The 19,126-nt window shown below is 36.2% G+C and overlaps 1 protein-coding gene across 1 annotated transcript; it reads right to left on the bottom strand.

Moving 5' to 3' along the window:
* Positions 1–1,089: 1,089 nt before the first annotated feature.
* LOC105862414 (olfactory receptor 10R2-like) lies at positions 1,090–18,534 on the bottom strand. Its single transcript, XM_076010419.1, has 2 exons — positions 18,358–18,534; positions 1,090–2,055 (listed from the first exon to the last, which is right to left on the bottom strand). Exons 1-2 carry the CDS (start codon positions 18,532–18,534, stop codon positions 1,090–1,092), a joined length of 1,143 nt encoding a protein of 380 aa, XP_075866534.1.
* Between the last annotated feature and the right edge of the window lie 592 nt (positions 18,535–19,126).

Here is a 19,126-nt window from a genome sequence, read left to right as displayed (position 1 = left end):
TAGGAAACAAAGGCCAAATTTGAGATTTTATTAAAGACTAAAATTAATCTAAGCACAATAGGTTTCATAAGTATAGGGTTGTAGATATGTAACATTAAATCTCTTAGCCTGAGCAACCTAGGGTCAAAGAAGGGCACATTGTGGTAGAGCTTATTAAGAAGTGACCATATTTAGGATGTATTGACAAAAAAATTGACTACCAGAACAACAAATGTGATGATCTTAAGTCACCTATAGTGTGGCATCTATTTCCTGGTGACTTATTTTAAGAATACTATTAATAAAATGGACAGTATCTAAAGAAGCATCCAGAGAAAGAGAAACAGGATTTGGAGGGGTCTGTGAACTCTGACACATGACAAAGTTCAAAAGAGTCTTCAGCTAGGTTAAATTATCATAATGGAGACATACACAACCCATCTTCAAATATTCGAATTATCACTGTGTAGTTTAAATTAGATACAAGCTATACATCTCTGGAGAAAATAGGAGCAAAAGGAAGAAGACACATAAAAGTGAAACTTTATAACACTTAGAGATATTTAAAGTGCTATGACTCCTTATTTAGCAGTTAATTGAGACTGGAATGCTGCAAGTGAGACTCCTACAATGACAGAGCAGTAGAAATAATAACCTTGGATCTTTTCCAACACTGGTAGCTCAAACTATTAACATATGAATAATGTTCTACTATATTTGGTCTATTTTCTCCATGATCTTTTGGTGAAGTACCTTAAGATTTTCCTAAATCGTAGAGAAGTTGTAATAGTTAAATCTTCTATACTGAATTATTATCCACGGTGTTTTATTCATCCTTCACTGGAGAGACTAAAATTATCCTTTAGGTATCCTGAGAAATCAAGATACTCGTTTGTGCAAGTCTGAAAAGTATTTGAGAGTTGGACCTGATTTTCAATAAGTCCAAGTTTTCAGTTACACCCCACAAAGCCCATCAACACAATGGAAAGCTTACACTATGGGGCTAGTAAAGTGGTAAAGTGCTATGTAAATTATAAGGGAATATTATCAGCACTGTAATTACTACCATGTCCTCAGAAAGACTCTTTCGACAGATAAGAAATAGTCTCATTATAGAGATTTAGGATAAAATCCTCCTCGGCCAATCATTTTCCGAATGGCTGTCTGAACATCCTTGTTCCTGAGGCTGTATACCATGGGATTCAATAATGGAGTCACAACTGTGTAGGTCACTGTCACTAGCTTGTCTTTGCTGGACGAGTCCTTGGCTGATGGTCGCAGGTAGACAGAGGAGGCACAGCCATAGTGGACAATAACCACAGTGAGATGGGAGGCACAGGTAGAGAAGGCTTTCCGCTTGCCTTCAACTGATGGTATCCTCAGGATGGTGCGAACAATGAAGCCATAGGAGACACAAACAAAAGTCAGAGGGACCATAAGTGCTAGGACTCCACCAATGAAGATGACTAGCTCATTGATGTGGGTATCAGTACAGGCAAGCCGGATAACTGGTGAGATGTCACAGAAGTAGTGGTTGATCTTGTTTGGGCCACAGAAAGGAAGTTCAAAAACTAAAAGGGAGCCTATCAGCGAGAACAGAAAACCAATTACAGCACAAGTTGCTGCCAGTTGTCCACATACCTGCCAGCGCATAAGGATGGGGTAGCGAAGTGGATGGCAGATGGCAGCGTAACGATCATAACCCATCACTCCCAGGAGCAAGCAATTAGTGACAGCAAAACCAAGAAAGAAGAACATCTGAGTGGCACAGTTAGTAAAGGAGATTGTTCTGAGTAGAGACAACAGATTTATGAGCATCTTGGGCAGGATGACAAAGGTGTAGCAAGTCTCAGAAATGGAGAGGACCCCTAGGAAGAAATACATAGGTATGTGGAGGCTGTGATCCAGGTGGATGACAGTGACAATGGTGATATTGCCACTCAGAATAATCAGATATAGACACAGGAAAACAGCAAAAAGGATGAGCTGGATGTCTCCAAGGCTAGAGAACCCCAGCAACAGGAACTCTGTGACAGAGGAGAAATTAGCTTGGTTGCCTTGACCCCTGAGATCGACCTACAGAGAACAAAAATGAAGGAACAGATAGTTTACTCTGAAAGATTCAGAAACTGACTTCTACTATGGATTAAACTTTTATGTTAGTAGCAAATGCCCTACTGATCATGTCAAGTAATAGTATTGTTTCAAAATACTTTTATTACATCTGTTTCTAGTATAATTTCTACATCTCTTACAGTGTTTAAGTCTAGATGATCTTTTCACATTGCCTACTTAAAATATAAATTAGGAAATTAATGTGTTCATTTATTTATAAATTAATAAGTATGTATTGTTCATATTATACAGTTTTCTTAAGCAGAGTATCATTCTTAGCAGGAATGGCACTAAATCATCTTGCCTTCTTTAAGAACTCTTCTCTCCTCTCCCTGTCTAACTCCTTTCTCCAAATGCAGCAATAAAAGAGAGAGTTTTACCACAGCAAGACTGTTTTTTTTCATCTTGCATCATCTCACCTCAGTGCTTTTGCTCATATTTTTCCCTTTATCTGGAAAACATCCATCCAATTTGCATTCATTCTTGATCACCCAATTAGAAACTGCCACCTCTAGCAACTCTGCTTTCCAAAGATAAGAGTGATAGAAACTTGCCTTTCTCTTAAATTACTTAGCAACTTTTTAAAATCATATAGTGGAATGTGTCACAGAAGATAGATAATACTCTAAGTTCATGAAGAGCAACAGCCGATTACACAAATTTTAATTTTTTTTGTTAGTGTCCAGCACAATACTATTTCCAAAAATTATCAATATACAATGGTTTAATCACTTATTAATTAGATGACCTTAAATACACTTTCTCATATACCAGAGTGTAAAACACTTGGGGGTAATTTTGTACTCCTCAGAGCTTCTAAAGGCAAATTGCTACTTAAAAGCTATTTGTTTAATGAGTTTATTATTAAGTATTTTGTTTTTAAAGAGCATCTGTAAAATACAGTATTTAAGCTCATGAAAAAGGTGCTGGAAGGAGATATATGAGAACAGAGATTCAGTCCACAACCTACCAGATCACATTGCATAGTTTTAATTGTTTTGCTCACATGTTAATCTGTCACACAACTGAGAAACTGTAGAACATGAATCATATTTATCCCTTATGAATTTCCCTACCATTGTTTTTTGTTTTGTTTTGTTTTCTCACTCTGGCTCTTCACAATACTTTACACATCAACTTATGGCCAACAAAACAAAAACCCAGCAGAATCTTCTTCCCTGGAGAATGCAGTTTATTTACCTCCTCAGTTTCCATCCCTGAGGCTGATGCAGTAGATTATTTGTCCACAGAATGTTAGGATACTGAGATTCAAAGACAGCAGAAGGTCTGTAAAGAATGATAGCTTAGTTAGACATTCACTTCTCTTTGCTCCCTCACTGCTTATTAAACTTTTCTAATATATCTTTGTCACCAGATAATACTTTCATGTGACATTTGAGAATGGAAGATGAATGAACTGAATGTTGAAAGCTCATTCTTTGCAGAGAGATATGGGTATCTGTTTTTTTTCTTTTTTTTTTTTTCAGTTATCCAAGGGACACTTCCTAAAGGAATTGGTCTTCCAAATATGGTTAATAAAGAGGTAGTGAGTACCATGGGCTCTGGAGAATATATTTTATGGCATTTGCTTCAAGCTCTCTCTCTCTCTCTGCTTGTCACAGTTCACTTGGCAAAGCTCAGTTTTATCTCCCTTCAAGCCTCATACTATCTTTCATCTTTTCAAGCTATCTTATATATTCATGCCTTGTTCTCCTCACGTGCTCTTCTTTCAACATCACCAAATAACTAGATAGACAGAATAAAGTCCATGGGAAAATTAGAGCATTTCTAAAATTATCACTGGTGACTGGCATTTCTCTGTCAGTAGATTCAAATATTATCTTTACTCAATTTCCCACATAAAATAACTCAACAATGGCTATTTTCCTATGTTCCCTAGAGCATAGTTGTTAGAATTCACCCAAACCCAGAAATCTAACCAAATGAGATTCAAAAATTAGTATTATTATAAACCATTTCTATTTTGAAATAACACTATTCTATTTTTTTTTCTGCCACTGATATCTCAATGCCCAAAACTGTGTATTCCTACCTCCTCTGCTGAGAATTCTGAGCATTATCCCCCAAAGCATCACTGAAAAACTTTTATTTTGTTTCTTATTAGTTATGGCCCCAATATGCTGATTGATATTTACGCTTTCCAAAACTCTAGGGAACTATTATTGCAACATTATTTTTGGCACAGTTCCTTCTTTCTCTCAATTAGCAAAGGGGATACAGAAAACAGCATGGATTCAAAATCTCATAGGTCTAATGGGAAAAAAGAAACAGGAAAAAAACTGGCATTGGCAATTAGTTAGCTGTCTCTCCCAGGTTCCCTGGTGGCTCATTAGAAGCTGAAGGAAGTACAAATTAAGGAAGTGAAAGTGAATATGGGAAACCCATATTACAAGAGGTAATGCAGGGCTGTCTTTTTCGAGGTCTTTTTAGAAACTTTCTTTGTCCTTGAACTTCACCAGGACAATTAAAATCAAAGAAGAAACAAAATTCTCCCTTTCCGCCTAAGTTCATCTGTAACATAAAAATTCAATTGCTTCACCAAAGAGAGGAGCATAGGAACACAATATAAGTGATGGGGGGAAAAGTGGTGTTTTTGCTGATAAAGTTGAAAATCTTGAGAAACAGCAGCAAAGAGCAGACATGGAGACTGAAGGAAAGTTGTGGAGTATTTAGGTGCAGGTCACAAAGGTGATATACTGCTTTTTTCTAGTATTCTGGAGATGAAAAGACCTCCAATCGAGTCAAGGGCTGGGAATAGGAGTACTGTCTTGTGAGTAACACCCTCAAAGGCATGGGCAGTCTCCCCAATTATTCTCATTCTTTCCTACAACTCCCTAATAGTCTGACTCAAGGTGGTAGAGGAGAGAGAATGTGGGGTTGGAGAGAGATCAATTAAGTGCCTGTTTTACATTTGTGTGCCACTGTTATCCTACCCTGAATTTGAATTAGGCTAGAAGTCAAGCTCTCTATTGTGGGACTCAAATAATACAATGTCTAGACTTCCAAGTTTCCTAGAAATTGTTATTCTTCCTCCTCTGTGAGATAATATGAAAAAAAAAAAATCAACCATCTCTACTATCCCTCAGGATTTCATGAGTGGGTGGCAGAGAGAATGGAAAGCACTTAGCAACAAGGGCTCCCTTGCCTTACTCTCCTGCTGCAGATCCTGCCAATGGCTCCCAGCAGAGACAAGTTCCTGTTGTTAGTTCTCAGCAGGTGCTCTCAGAGCAGGAAAAGCTCCCAAATGAGAGGATTCCTGACCTCAGAGTCTTTTTCTTTCCAATTATATCCAGCGTTGTCACAAGTTACCAACAGAGATCCCGTGGTAGCTACTGCTGCTTCCAGCAATTTTCAGATGTTCCCAACAGTCTTTTCTAATAGCAGCTGAGTTTGAGAGTTTCTTGGACATCCGGTCTGTTCAGTGCATCTTCCTGAATAAACATTTCCCCACAGGATTCTGACCAAGTCCCGAGTCTTGGTACTGCATAATTCTTTAAAGAAAACTGTCAAAGACCTCTAAAGTTTCAAGGCAGAAATAAATCTGAAAAAAATATCACAGTTAGTCACACTTATAGAATCACTTCTTGACACAATTACTGTGGACTCAGGCAGGACCCCCAAAGCAGGAGCTACCTTTCATCATATTCTCATATACTTGAGGGCATTTTCCAGGAAGTTAAAGATAGCCATTCCTTTTTTAACTGGAGTTTAAACTCAGGTTACCAATAAACTAAGTATGATACATATTCCATCTCAAATATTCCAATATGGTTCATGTACATAAGCATATATCTTTTCATTCCACAGTCAGAGAAAGGTAATTGCATTATATCATTATACACATTCTTTTTTGTTTGTTTGTTTTTTAAGTAGAGATGATTGCCTCACTCTTTCTCAGGCTAGTATTAGAACTCTTGAGCTCGGGTGATCCTCCCTCCTCAGCCTCCCAGAGTGCTAGGATTACAGGTGTGAGCCACCATGCCTGGTCCCATTATATTCACTCTTGATGCAGAGGTAAACCTCTGAAAAACATCATCTGTAACTTACTTTTTCTTCTTAACATCTATTACAGTTTTACGTGCAATTATTATATTTTTTAATGTGCAATTATTATATTTTCCCCTTTACATATCTCTAGTTTCTGTTTTTATAGCATGGGTTTTGTTGTGTTTTGCTAAATGTTTTAGCCCCATTTTTTAGGATGTTGCCTGATATATAATAAACATTTAATGTATATTCATTGGCCTAATGAATCAATCTTTTTCTCATTCTCGGTTTCACTTGACTTAGTTTCCCTATATGCACTATATTTATTTTTCCTTAAGCTGGCTTTATTGAAATAATAGGAAAAAATGGAGATAAGTCTTTAATATGCACTCTTACTGACGTGATTAAAAAAGCTGAGAGATGCTCAGTCTAACATTCTTTCTATATGGGATTTGACCAACATTCTTAGATTCTTTCTGTAGTCTAGAAGTTGGAGCAATGTGTGATTGGTTTCACAGACCTTTTTACCCAATCCTATGGCAGGGAATGAATGAGGTGGGATTTGTCTCCTGACTGAAATACTTGAGAAGGCTTCCAAATACATTAAGTCCTGCACTGAAAAAAAGTTAAAAATTCAACTCAAACTGGATTTAGTAAATAAACAAGAAAAGTAACCCATAATCTCCTATATCTAAACTTATATCAGAACATCAAATGATGAGTGCAGGTGAATTGTGGATCATAGGCTGAGATCACCAGCGGTTCAGTGTATTTGTTTCCTTAGCTGTCTTTTAACTTCATTGTCTGCATGCATGAAAAAACATAGGACAAAGTTTAAAATAACCATATTTGCTGAACATGATGAGAAAATCCTGGATGTAGGGAGAGCAGAAAGAGAACTTCAACTTCTATTTATTAGTTCAGCCAAATCTATGGCCAACCCCTAAACTACATATGTGTGGAATATATTCAAGGCATCCCAGAAGTATGAAAGAATTAAACAGATAAGAACAACCACCCAAAAGAACAAGCTTTTGAGTTCAACCAAATTACCTGCCTGCTAACACTAAAAAGAACAACAATTATAAAATTACAAAATTGATATAATACAATCTCTACATAGTATTTACCAGATCCCCGGTAAAATCCTAGTTATTTCACATAAAACAAACCAAGAATATATAGCCCAATCTAAGGAAAGAAAGCAGTCAATGTAGATCTAATAAAATATAACTCAATGTTGAAAATAGTAGACCAAAATTTTAAAACAGCTATGATAACTATGGCCAAATATATAAAGAAAAATATGTCTACAATGGATAAGCATATAGTAAATCTTGTAAAAGAAATGGAAATCAAAGAAAGAATCACAGGAAATCATACAACTAAAAAATACATTGTCTCAAAAAGGAAAGCCTTCAATAGATGGTTTTAGCAACCAAATGGAGATAATAGAGAAAAGAAACAGTGACCATAAAAACAGATGAATCGAAGTAATACAATGTGAAAAAGGTAGGAAAACAATGGAAATAAAGATTAACAGAACCTCAAGTGCCTGGGGAACTATATGAAATGGTCTAACACTGGTCTAGTTGGAGTTATAGAAAAGGATAAGCTAAAGAATAAAGTAGAAAATTTATTTAAAACAATAATGGCCACAATTTCTTAAAGACGGAGAATTATAGATTCAAGAATCTCAACAAATCTCAAACATGATAAGTACAAAGAAAATCATTTCTAAGCACATCAGAGTCAAACTGATGTAAATAAAAGATAAAGAGTAACTTGAGAGCAGATCAAAAAACAAAAACAAAAAAACATCAAGCAATGAGTGAAATGCCTGCTGACTTCTCATCAGGAAACATGGAGGTCAGAAAACATCACCCAAAAAATGATGAAAGAAAGGGGCAAAAAGATTATTTAGAGAAGTAATGATAAAAAGCATTCCAAATTGGGAAAGGGAAATGAACAACCAGATTCGTGTCCATTGGTCCAAAGAATCCCAAATTGCATAAACCCAAAAAACTATACACATGGATACATTAAAATCAAATTGTCAAAAGTCAAAGACAAAGACAAAGAAAGAATTATGAAACCTTGTAAAATACAAGGGTGCCTTTATAACACAGCCAGTGGATTTCCCTGCAGAAACCACACAGGCCAGAGAGAGTGAGACAGTATATACAGAACATTCCACTCAACAGCAGAAGAATACACATTCTTCTCAAGTGTACATAGAACATTCTCAAGGATAGGTCACGTGCTGGATCAAATAAATTCTCAATAAATATAAGAAGTTTGAAATCACACCAAGTATCTTTTCTGACCACAATAGAATGAAGCTAGTAATCAATAGCAGGAAACAAAAAACACTGGGAAATTTAACAATATGTGGAAATTAAATAACACATTCTTGAACAACCATTGCGTTATAGCAGAAATCAAAGAGAAACTAGAAAGTATCTCAGGACAAATAAAAAGACAATACATCAAAACTTACGGAATGTAACAAAAAAAATACTAAGATAAAAATGTATAGCAAGAAATACCTACATTACAGAAAGAATGAGCTCAAATAAACCATCTAACTTTACACCTAAAGGAATTATAAAGATTAAAGCAAAAATAAATGAGAGGATATAAAAACAATAGAAATAATTCAATAAAACCAAGAGCTAGTTTTTTGAAAAGATAAACAAAATTGACAGTTATCTAGATTAAGAAAAAAGAAGTTTTAAGTAAATTAAATCAGATGAGAAGCCACTATAATTGACACCACAGAAATGAAAATGAGGAACAAGCACCACATATACTCACCAGCAAATTGGTATTAACTGATCAACACCTAAGTGGACATATAGGAATAACATTTATCGGGTGTTGGGCAGATGGGAGGGGGAAGGAGGGGATGGGTATACACACACATAATAAATGCCATGCGCACCAACTGGTGGATAGACACGCTTGAAACTCTGACTCGAGGGGGGGGGGAAGGGCAATATATGTAACCTTAACATTTGTACTCCCACAATATGCTGGGGAGAAAAATAAAAGGAAAATAGTGCCCTAAAGAAAAAAAAAAGAAAGAAAAAAGAAAATGATGTCTTAATTAGTTCCAGCTGCTATAACAAATTACCATAGACTCAGTGACTTAAACAGCATATATATGTTTCTAACAATTTTGGAGGCTTGGAAATCAAGATCAAGGCACCCACAGATCCAGTGTCTGATGAGGGTTTGCTTCAGATTTTCAGATGGATGTGTTCTAATTGTATCTTCACATGGTGGCGAGCAGAGAGAGACTGACGAGTTCTCTTTTGTCTTCTTATAAGGACACTAATAATATTTAATAACATTCCATTGTATGTGCATACTGTGTCTTCTTCATCCACTAATTTGTTGGTGGACATTTAGGTTGTTTCCATAATTGGCTATTGTGAATAATATTGCAATAAACGTGGGTTGTCAGTGTCACTTCAATATCCTGATTCTAATTCTTTCAAATATATACACAGAAATGGAATTGATTCTGGAATGGAATAGTTAAATTAATAGAAATGGAATAGTTAAATTAATAGAAACAGCCAGTAGAACAGTGGTTGCCAGTAGCAGGGGAGGGAGGAAATGGGAGTTCCTGTTCAATGGATATAAGTTTCAATTACACAAGTTGAATAAACTAGAAACCAGCTGTACAAAACTGTGATTACAGGTAACAGCACTGTATAATTTACTTAAAATTGTGTGCAAATGGTAGATTCATGTTAAATGTTCTTACCACAATACCAAAACAAAGCTGTAAGTACTGACCTAGTTGGAAAATCAGCATAAGATATCTTGGATCTGTGCCGTGTTAAAATCAATTCTAAAGAAAAATCAATATATTTGGGATTACTGTGGTTTTTCTGGATGAAGTTTTAATTGAGCTCCATAATGCCCTGTGTTTTGCAAAAGAAGAGTGCTTCAAATGCACATAATAGAATTTTCAGGAAAATTTGAATTGAGTTAGTTTTACAAACATCTGTTGACATAAACGTGATTCCAGGCTCACAGAGACAAGTAAAAACTGAATTCTGTCAAAATAAAAAAGAAAGAAAATTAAAGATGTGATTGCCTTTCAGTCCCAAATTCTTTATTTATCCAGATTGTGTTAATGGAATGTTTCCCCTTGCCAGCTGACACAACATTAAGCTTTGCCAGTAGAATGTGCCAAAGGAACATCCGAGTTAAAATGGGTTCTTCTCCCATTTCTGGCATGCTTTCTTCTGTCTGGAGCTTCAATTTGTGTAGTCTACTAACAAATGGAACACCCAGTGGCACTTTCTCCTGAGTGGTTTCAGCAGTACCATCCTCAAAATCATTTTCCCAGAAGGTTCTAAACTGAAATAATCTTCCCATGGATGGTTTCCACCAGTACAGCAGAGGGTGGCTTCTTCTCCTATATCTGTATCTAATTGAAAAGTATTGCAAGGAGGCATAATAAAAGGAACTAATAAAACTCTTTTAACTTGCAATGATTTATCTGTATGAATAAGCAACAGTATATATAACATCAACATAATATAAAAACAAGTTGGAGGCTGAGCATGATGTAGGGCAGAAACTGTCACCAATAATCCCTTGCTTCTCTCTCATATCCAAGGAAATGTTCTACATCTTGATCATGGTGGTGGTTACATGTGTGTACATAGATGTCAAAACATCAAACCATACACTTAAAATAGGTAACTTTTATTGTATATAAATTAAGTCTCAATAGATTTGGTCAAGAGAGGAAACAAAAACAAATGAACCTCACACCATATATAAGAGTTAATTTTATAAGGCTTCTAGATGCAAATATAATGGAATATTTCCTTAATCTTGGTTTAAGAGAATGTTTCTCAGAAAAGACACAAGAAGCATTAAATATTTTTAAAACATTATAAATTAAACTTCATTAAAATTTTAAAGCTTACCCTGATTAAAAGACATTATTGAGACAGCAAAAATGCAAGCCACAGAAAATATTCACAATATATGTATCTTACAAACAAATTTAATTCAGTATATATGAATAGCTAATAGAATTAATAATTTAAATATAATAAAAGGGGGAGGGGCACAATGGCAGACTAGAAGCAACCCATACATTGCTGCTCTCAAGGAGAGGATTGAAAATAGCAAGTGGATGCTTACCTACGGATGGGCCTTCTTGGAAAGAGCACTGTAAATCACTGGAGAAGCAACGGGAGACATTCAAAGTGAAGGAGAACATGATAGGGCAATCCATTCTGCAAGATTGAAAGGTACCTGAAGGAGGCATCAACATGTGGGGAAGAATAGGAAGAAAGAGTGCTGAAGCTCCAAGCTCCCCTGCAGGCACTATGATCTGAGCTGTCAGGGTACCTCTAAATCCACCACAGACCTCTGGTATGATTAGGGGGCTGTTCAGAGTCTGTGCAGCAACACTGCACCAGAAAATGGGTGCAGCATGTACCTGGTGGCTTCCATTTCTGTGTTACTACAACCGATGCCATTCTTAGCTGTCTGATCCAGGGTGCCAGGTGTACACAGGGCTCAGCATTGCTGTAAACACCTCTGGATCACCCCAGGTAGGCTGGGGAAGGAGCAGGCAGAGTGATGTTCTCTCATGTCATGCCCTGAGACTAGGAGCCAAGCACCTGTACACACCGACAGGGGACTTGAGTAGAATAGGTGCCTCAGACACCACCACCATGCAGAAGCCATGCAGTAACTGCCTCATGGGATCTGGGCAGATGCAGAGCCCCTGTCACCCAGTGGCCCTGGTCCCACAGCCCTACTACCATGATCACCATGCTGCTATTAGGCCTCCACATCCATGGTTTCCACGCTACTGTTTGACCCAGCAGCCCCACCCACATAGAAACTGTCCTGCCTCTAAGCTGCAGTTACTACAAGGCTTCTGCTGCCCCGGGCCCACAGCTCTGCCCCTAAGATTCTAGCACTACCACCAAGCACCGTGGCCCTGCCGTCAAGGCTTCAACACAGTTGTCAGGCTCAAAGCTCTGTCCTTAAGGCTCTACCACTGCTGCTGGGCCAATAGATTCTCCTCCAAGGCTCTAGCACTAAGCCTGGGCCCCAAGACTTTGCCCTTGAGACTCAACTGCTGCCCCCAAACTCCACCCCATGAGGCTCCCTGCTGCCATCAAGCCCTGCAGCCCACTCCCAAGGTATGCACTGGCTACCTGGTAGGTACCACCCCCACAGTCCAACATTCCTCCAGGGATCTGCCAGCCTTGATACACCATCACCCCTGGACCCAGTTCAATCAAATGCTCACAGACCAGCACACCAAATCACTCCCTAGATAGCCTATCACAGCTGCCACTGTCACCTTCATGGGAAGATCTGGGAAGAGCAATCCCCTGCAATGCCACCCTCCATAGAGAGGGTCTCACCCAGCCCTCAACCCAAGGCTCCAACAGTAGTCTGAGGAACAATCCACCACTCTGCATGAAGATCATCCAGAACCAGCTTATATTGTGATAAGTCATGGGAGAATTGTACAAAACAGAGCAGCTGCATTGCAGGTTCTCAGTGCAACCACACCACCCTACTGGCTCAATTTTCTAGAATAGGACACAAAAATGCCATCTAGGGGCCTTTCCTTCTTCTCACTAAGTAGGAGAGATCCCAGCAAAGGAGAATAGGTGTGCTATAAACCTATCAGCCCTGAGCTGAGTGAAGACTATTCAGATAAGAAGAAACCAGCAAAAGAATTCTGGCACATGAAAAAACAAAACAGTTTGACACCCACAGAGAGATCACAATGGATCAACGGCAATGGACCCATTAAAAGGAAATTGTCAAAATATCAGAAATGAAATTCAGAATATGGATGGAAAATAAGATGAATGGAATTGAAGAGAAAGTTGACAACCAACAGAAAGAAGCAAAAAAATAGAATTCATAAAATCAATAAAAAAATGAGCTAGACAACATAAGAAAGACTATAAAAAAACTTAAAGAAATGAAAAAGTCATTTAGGGAATTTACAAATACACCAAAAAGCTTCGACAACAGGCTAGATGAAGTGGAAAGAAGAATTTCAGAGCATGAAGAACCATCTCTTGAAATAATCTAGTCAAAGATGCAGAAAAGAGAATAAAGAAGAATCACACACTGGAATATGGGATTATGTAAAGTGAACCAACATAAAAATTATAGATAGCCTTGAGGGAGAAGAAGAAAAAGGCAAAAAGCATGGAAAACCTATTTGAGAGAATTGAAGGAAAAATCCCTGGTATCACCAGAGATTCAGATATCTAGATACAAAAGAGTCATTAAACACTGGGAAGATTCATAGTAAATAGGACATTTCCAGGATGCATTGCCATCAACTTAGCCAAGGTAAAAATGAAGAAGTAAATTCTACAAGCAGCAAGACAAAAGCAATAACTTCCCATAAAGGAAAATCCATCAGGTTAACAGCAGTGGTCTCAGTGGAGACCTTATAAGCCAGAAGAAACTGTGGCCCCATTTTCAGTCTTCTGAAACAAAACAATTATCAGCCAAGAATTGTGTATCTTGCAAAACTAAGTTTCACAAATAATGGAAGAAAAAAAGACTTCCATGCAAGTGAACATTAAGAGATTTTGTCAGTGTTAGACTTTCCTACAGCAAATACTCAAAAGTTCGTTAACCTTGTAATAGTGCAATAGATATCAACCAGTGTAAAAACACCCAAAAATTAAAGCTCACAACTTTTATAGAGCGATAGCATAAGAGAGAAAAAAAACAATAAGATATCACCCAACATATTAAACAGAACTGCATCCCACATATCAGTATAAACCTTCAACATAAATGATCTGAATGCCCCACTTAAAAGTCATGGACTGGTTGCATGGATTTAAAAAATCCACAACTCAAGTATCTGCTGTCTCTAGGAAACAAATCTAATCCACAATGATTCACCCAAACTCCAGGTGAAGGGATGGAAAAAAAAATATTCCATGTATATGGAAACCAAAAGAGAACAGATGTAACCATTCTCATATCAGATAAAACTGACTTTAAATTAACAATGTTTTAAAAAAAAACTAGGATGGTCATTATATTATGGTAAAGGGAGAAATTCAACAAGAAGACATAACGATCCTAATGTACATGCTCCTAACACAACAGCTCCCAGATTCATAAAGCAAATTCTACTAGATCTCAGCAAAAAAAAAAAAAAAAGAAAAAAGAAAAGAAAATGTACACAGTAGCATCATAATTGACAGAAACTTCATACATTGACAGAGATGACAAATCATCAAAGCAGAAAATTTTTAACCAAAAAAAGTCCTGGACCAAACAGGTTCACACCTGAATTTTACCAAACTCACAAAGAAGAACTGATATGTATATTGCAGAAATTATTCCTCAACATTGACAATGATGGAATCCTCCCCAACTCATTCTACAAAGATAATATCACTTTGATACCAAAGCCAGGAAAGGACACAACAAAAAAAGAAAACTACAGACTAATATCCCTTATGAATATAGGTGCAAAAATTCTCAATAAAATCTTAGCAAACCAAAATCAATTGCACATCAAAAAAATTATTCATCATGACCAGGTGGGCTTCATCCCAGAGATGCAAGGATGGTTCAACATACACAAATCTATAAATGTAATTCACCATATAAATAAAAGCAAGAACAAAGACCATATGATCCTCTACATAGATGCAGCAAAAACATTTGACAAAATTCAGCATGCTTTTATGATAAAAACTCTTAACAAAATAGGCATAGATGGGTCATACCTCAAAACTATTAAACCCATATATGATAAAAACACAGCCAACATCATACTGAATGGAGAAAAATTGAAAGCATTCCTACTTAGAACTTGAACCAGACAAGTTTGTCTGATGCAAAAAGACCACCTATAGAATGGGATAAATTATAAACAAACTATATATCTGATAAAGTACTATCCAGAATCTACAAAAAACTCAAATCAGCAAGAAAAAAAATTCCATTAAAAAGTGGACTGAAGTCATGATTAGAAGTTTTTCAATAGAAGATAGACAAATGGCCATACTTAGTGATATTGAGCATTTGAAGAAATGAGCATTTCTTCAAATGCTCAACATCACTAACCATCAGGGAAATGAAAATTAATACCATAATGTGATACCACATACCTGTATCAGAATGGTGATTATTAAAAAACAAAAAAACAGTAGATACTGGTGTGGATGCAAAGAGAAATGAATGCTTATACACTGTTGATGGGATTGCAAATTAGTACACTCTCTCTGGAAAACAGTATGGAGGTTCCTCAAAGAAATAAGTATGTGCCTACCATTCAACCCAGCAATCCCACTACTGAGTATTTACCTAAAGAAAAAGAAATCATTTTATCAAAAAGTCACCTGCCCTCATATGTTTTTTGCAGCACAATTCACAGTCACAAAGGTGTGGAATGAACCTCAGTGCCCATCAGTTCATAAGTAGATTAAGAAAATGTGGTATAGTAGCCAAAATAGCACGGTACAGCTATAAAAATAGGCACATAGATCAGCGGAACAGAATAGATTACTCAGAAATACAGCCACATACCTACGGCCAACTGATATTTGAACAAAGTCAACAAGAACATATACTGGGGAAAGGCTACCTTTTACAATAAATGGCGCTGAGATAATTGGATTGCCATATGCAGAATGAAACTGAACCTTTATCTGTCATCATATACAAAAATCAACTCAAGATGTATGAAAGCCTTAAATATAAGACCTGAAACTTTAAAAGCACTAGAAGAAAACCTAGGACAAACTTGTCTAGACATTGCTCTAGGCAAATAATTCATGACTAAGACTTCAAAGATACAAGCAACAAAAACAAAAATAGACAAATGGTACTAAATTAAACTAAAAAGATGCAGAGCAAAAGAAATAATCAACAGAGCAAACAGACAACCTGCACAGTGGGAGAAAATATTCACAAACTATGTATTCGACATGGGACTAATATCCCAGAATTTACCAGGAACTCAAACAACTCTACAACAACAACAAAAACAAAAAATAATTCCAGTACAAAGTGGGCAAAGGACATGAACAAACATTTTTCAAAAGAAGACATACAAATGACCAACAAGCATATGAAAATATGCTTAACATCACTAAATATCAGAGAAATGCAAATAAAAACCACATGAGGTATACCAGTCAGGATGGCTACTATTAAAAAGACAAAGAATGACAGATGTTGGAGAAGATGAGAAGAAAAGGGACTGCCCATACACCGTTGATGAGAATATATATTAGTAAAATATCTATGAAAAAAACTATGGAGATTTCTCAAAGAGCTAAAAATAGAACTATCATCAATCCAGCAATCCCACTACTAGGTATATAGACAAAGGAAAAGAAATCATTCCCTCAAAAAGAGACCTGTGCACTTATGTTTATCACAGCACTATTCACAATAACAAAGCTATGGAATCAACCTAAGTGCCCATCAACTGATGAATTGGTGAAGAAAATGTGGTATATAGACAGATTGGACTACTATTCAGCTATAAATAAGAATGAAATATCTTTTGCAGCAACATGGATGGTACTAGAGGCTATTATCTTAAGTGAAACAATTCAGACACAGAAAGACAAATACCACATATTCTCACTTATAAGTGGGAGCCAAATAATCTGTGCACAGAGATGTAGAGTGTGAAATGATAAACAATGGAGCTTCAAAAGTGGGGATGGGAGAGGGTGGATGATAAGAAATTGCTTAACAGTGTATATTATTCTGATGATACACCAAAAGCCCTGACTTCACTGCTATGCAATATATACATGTAACAAAATTGTACTTGTACCTCATAAATTTAGGCAAATGAATTTTTAAAAAATAAGCAAAATTAGCAAAAGACTAGGACGATTTAATAAAAAGGAATGAATAATCAGTAGACAAATAAAATTTGTTTAACACAATTAGATATCAGGGTAATGCAAATAAAATTAAACGAGATACTTCTACTTACTCCACTAAAATTACTAAGATATTAAAAGTACAAAAATATGAAAGAAAGAAAAAATAACCTAAACTGGTGGTACCAAAAGTTGAAGAGAATATGAAGCAACTGCTGGGGGTGTTATGTGGTGGACTCATTTTGGAAAGCTGCCTATTATAGAATTAAATATATATCTACCTTATCAGCCAGCAATGCTACTCCTAGACATATAAAAGAGGAATGAAAACAAGTGTCCACAAAAGACTTGTTTAAAAAGTGTTCATGGCAAGTTTCTTTATAATAGCCATAATTGGCAACAAACCAATGACCATTGACAGATAAATAAATAAGCACATTTTTGCATAATCATTTAGGGGAATACAACACAGCAATAAAAAGAGCAAACTATTTTACACACAGTAAGATTGGTGAATCTCATAAACATTAAGTTTCATGAAAGAAGTTAGACGCACAAGAGTACATACTATCTTATTACATATATATCTAAATCAAGAAATGCAAATTGAAATATATTGATAGAAATAAATACTGTGTTGTCTCTAAGTAGGGAGTCACCTGGCAGGTAGCAAGAGATAACTTTGGATGTGATGAAAACATTGTACCTCTTGGTTGGTGTGGTACATGTATTTGTAAAACTTCAAATAACTTACACTCAAAATATTTGTATTTTATTTTTATAAACTATTTCTTAATTTAAAAACATGATAAGGAAAAAAGTGAGTGTAAAAGGTAAATTAAAACTCTCATGATCACATTTTTAAAAATCTAATCATCAAAATATACTCAAGGAACCCAAAATATAGTATTAGAAATTTTGAAAAGGAAAAGAGAGGAAAATAACAATCTCTGGTAGTCATAATATCAGGAGAACAAGAAGAACAACAGAAAACAACTGCCAATGGCAATAAAAATCAGTTGCTTAATGTAGGAATACTAGCCCAAACAAGGAAAGTTTAGATGCTCCAGTTAACAGTTGAATACTTTCTGATGACAACACAAGAGGGAGCTCAACAGCTACAAAACTGGGAATATTATCATATAACATCCTCTGCTTCTAAAAGTACACAAACACCAATCTCACGTACAGGGAAAAAATCTTGCTTATATCCTATATGAAGTTATTATGAGAAAACAATCATCAGTAGGACAACATCGCTATAACAAATAACCGTGTGACTGTGTAGTGAAAACCAAGATGTGCTGTCCAGATTCTCTTTCAAATACAGGATGTGTTGCCCTAAAGGCTGACAGCTGACCATAGTGCTGTCAGTAGGCAGATTCCAGCTGTCAGCCTCTTCAGGTATTTTTTCAGCAACACAGACATCTTGTGCAAAGCAAGAACGCTTCCTGGAGAAGACCACACCCAAACACTGATGCACGTTGATAAAGCCCTGGCCATCATGACCCAGCTCAGGACCCCTCTGAATGTTCATTCTGGCTATAGAACTCACTGCTAGATCTGTGGAGGCTGTACTTAGAAGTGCATTCAACCTGAATTCTCTCTCTGCCCAATATTTCTCCCACATTTTATAGGTGTTAAACCCATGCACTTGTTAATAACATCCTACATACCAAGCTATCTCAGAATGTGCTTCCCAGGCAACATATGCTCACAAAATAGATGAAAACTCGATAATCAAATACTTTAAAATGAGCTAAACGAAGTGATAGAAAATATGAAATAATATCAAAGATTAGAATTTTTAAAAACTTGGTTATAAGTAATTGGAGGGAGAGAAGTTTTGAAAAGAGAGGAGATAGATTAGTTAAAAATGAAAAAATAAATCATTTCATAAATGAAGTCTAACTTTGGAGAAACATAAAGCTGAATAGAAATGATGGATAAGGCCATAACAGAAAAAAGATAAAAAGAAAGACAAAAGCTAGAGACAAAGATTAAAAATCATACTAGATAATTCATGTTTTATAATTCTATTGTTACAAGATTTAAAACTATGCAAATACTGATGGATGATATTAGAAGCTGTGAAAGCTGTTTCTGTTAGAGAAGAGGGAGTAGTAAGG

This window comes from Microcebus murinus, chromosome 2 (assembly GCF_040939455.1).
Source record: "Microcebus murinus isolate Inina chromosome 2, M.murinus_Inina_mat1.0, whole genome shotgun sequence".
Taxonomy (NCBI): domain Eukaryota; kingdom Metazoa; phylum Chordata; class Mammalia; order Primates; family Cheirogaleidae; genus Microcebus; species Microcebus murinus.
Note: the sequence above shows the minus strand (reverse complement) of the source record. Positions and strands in the feature narration are given on the sequence as shown.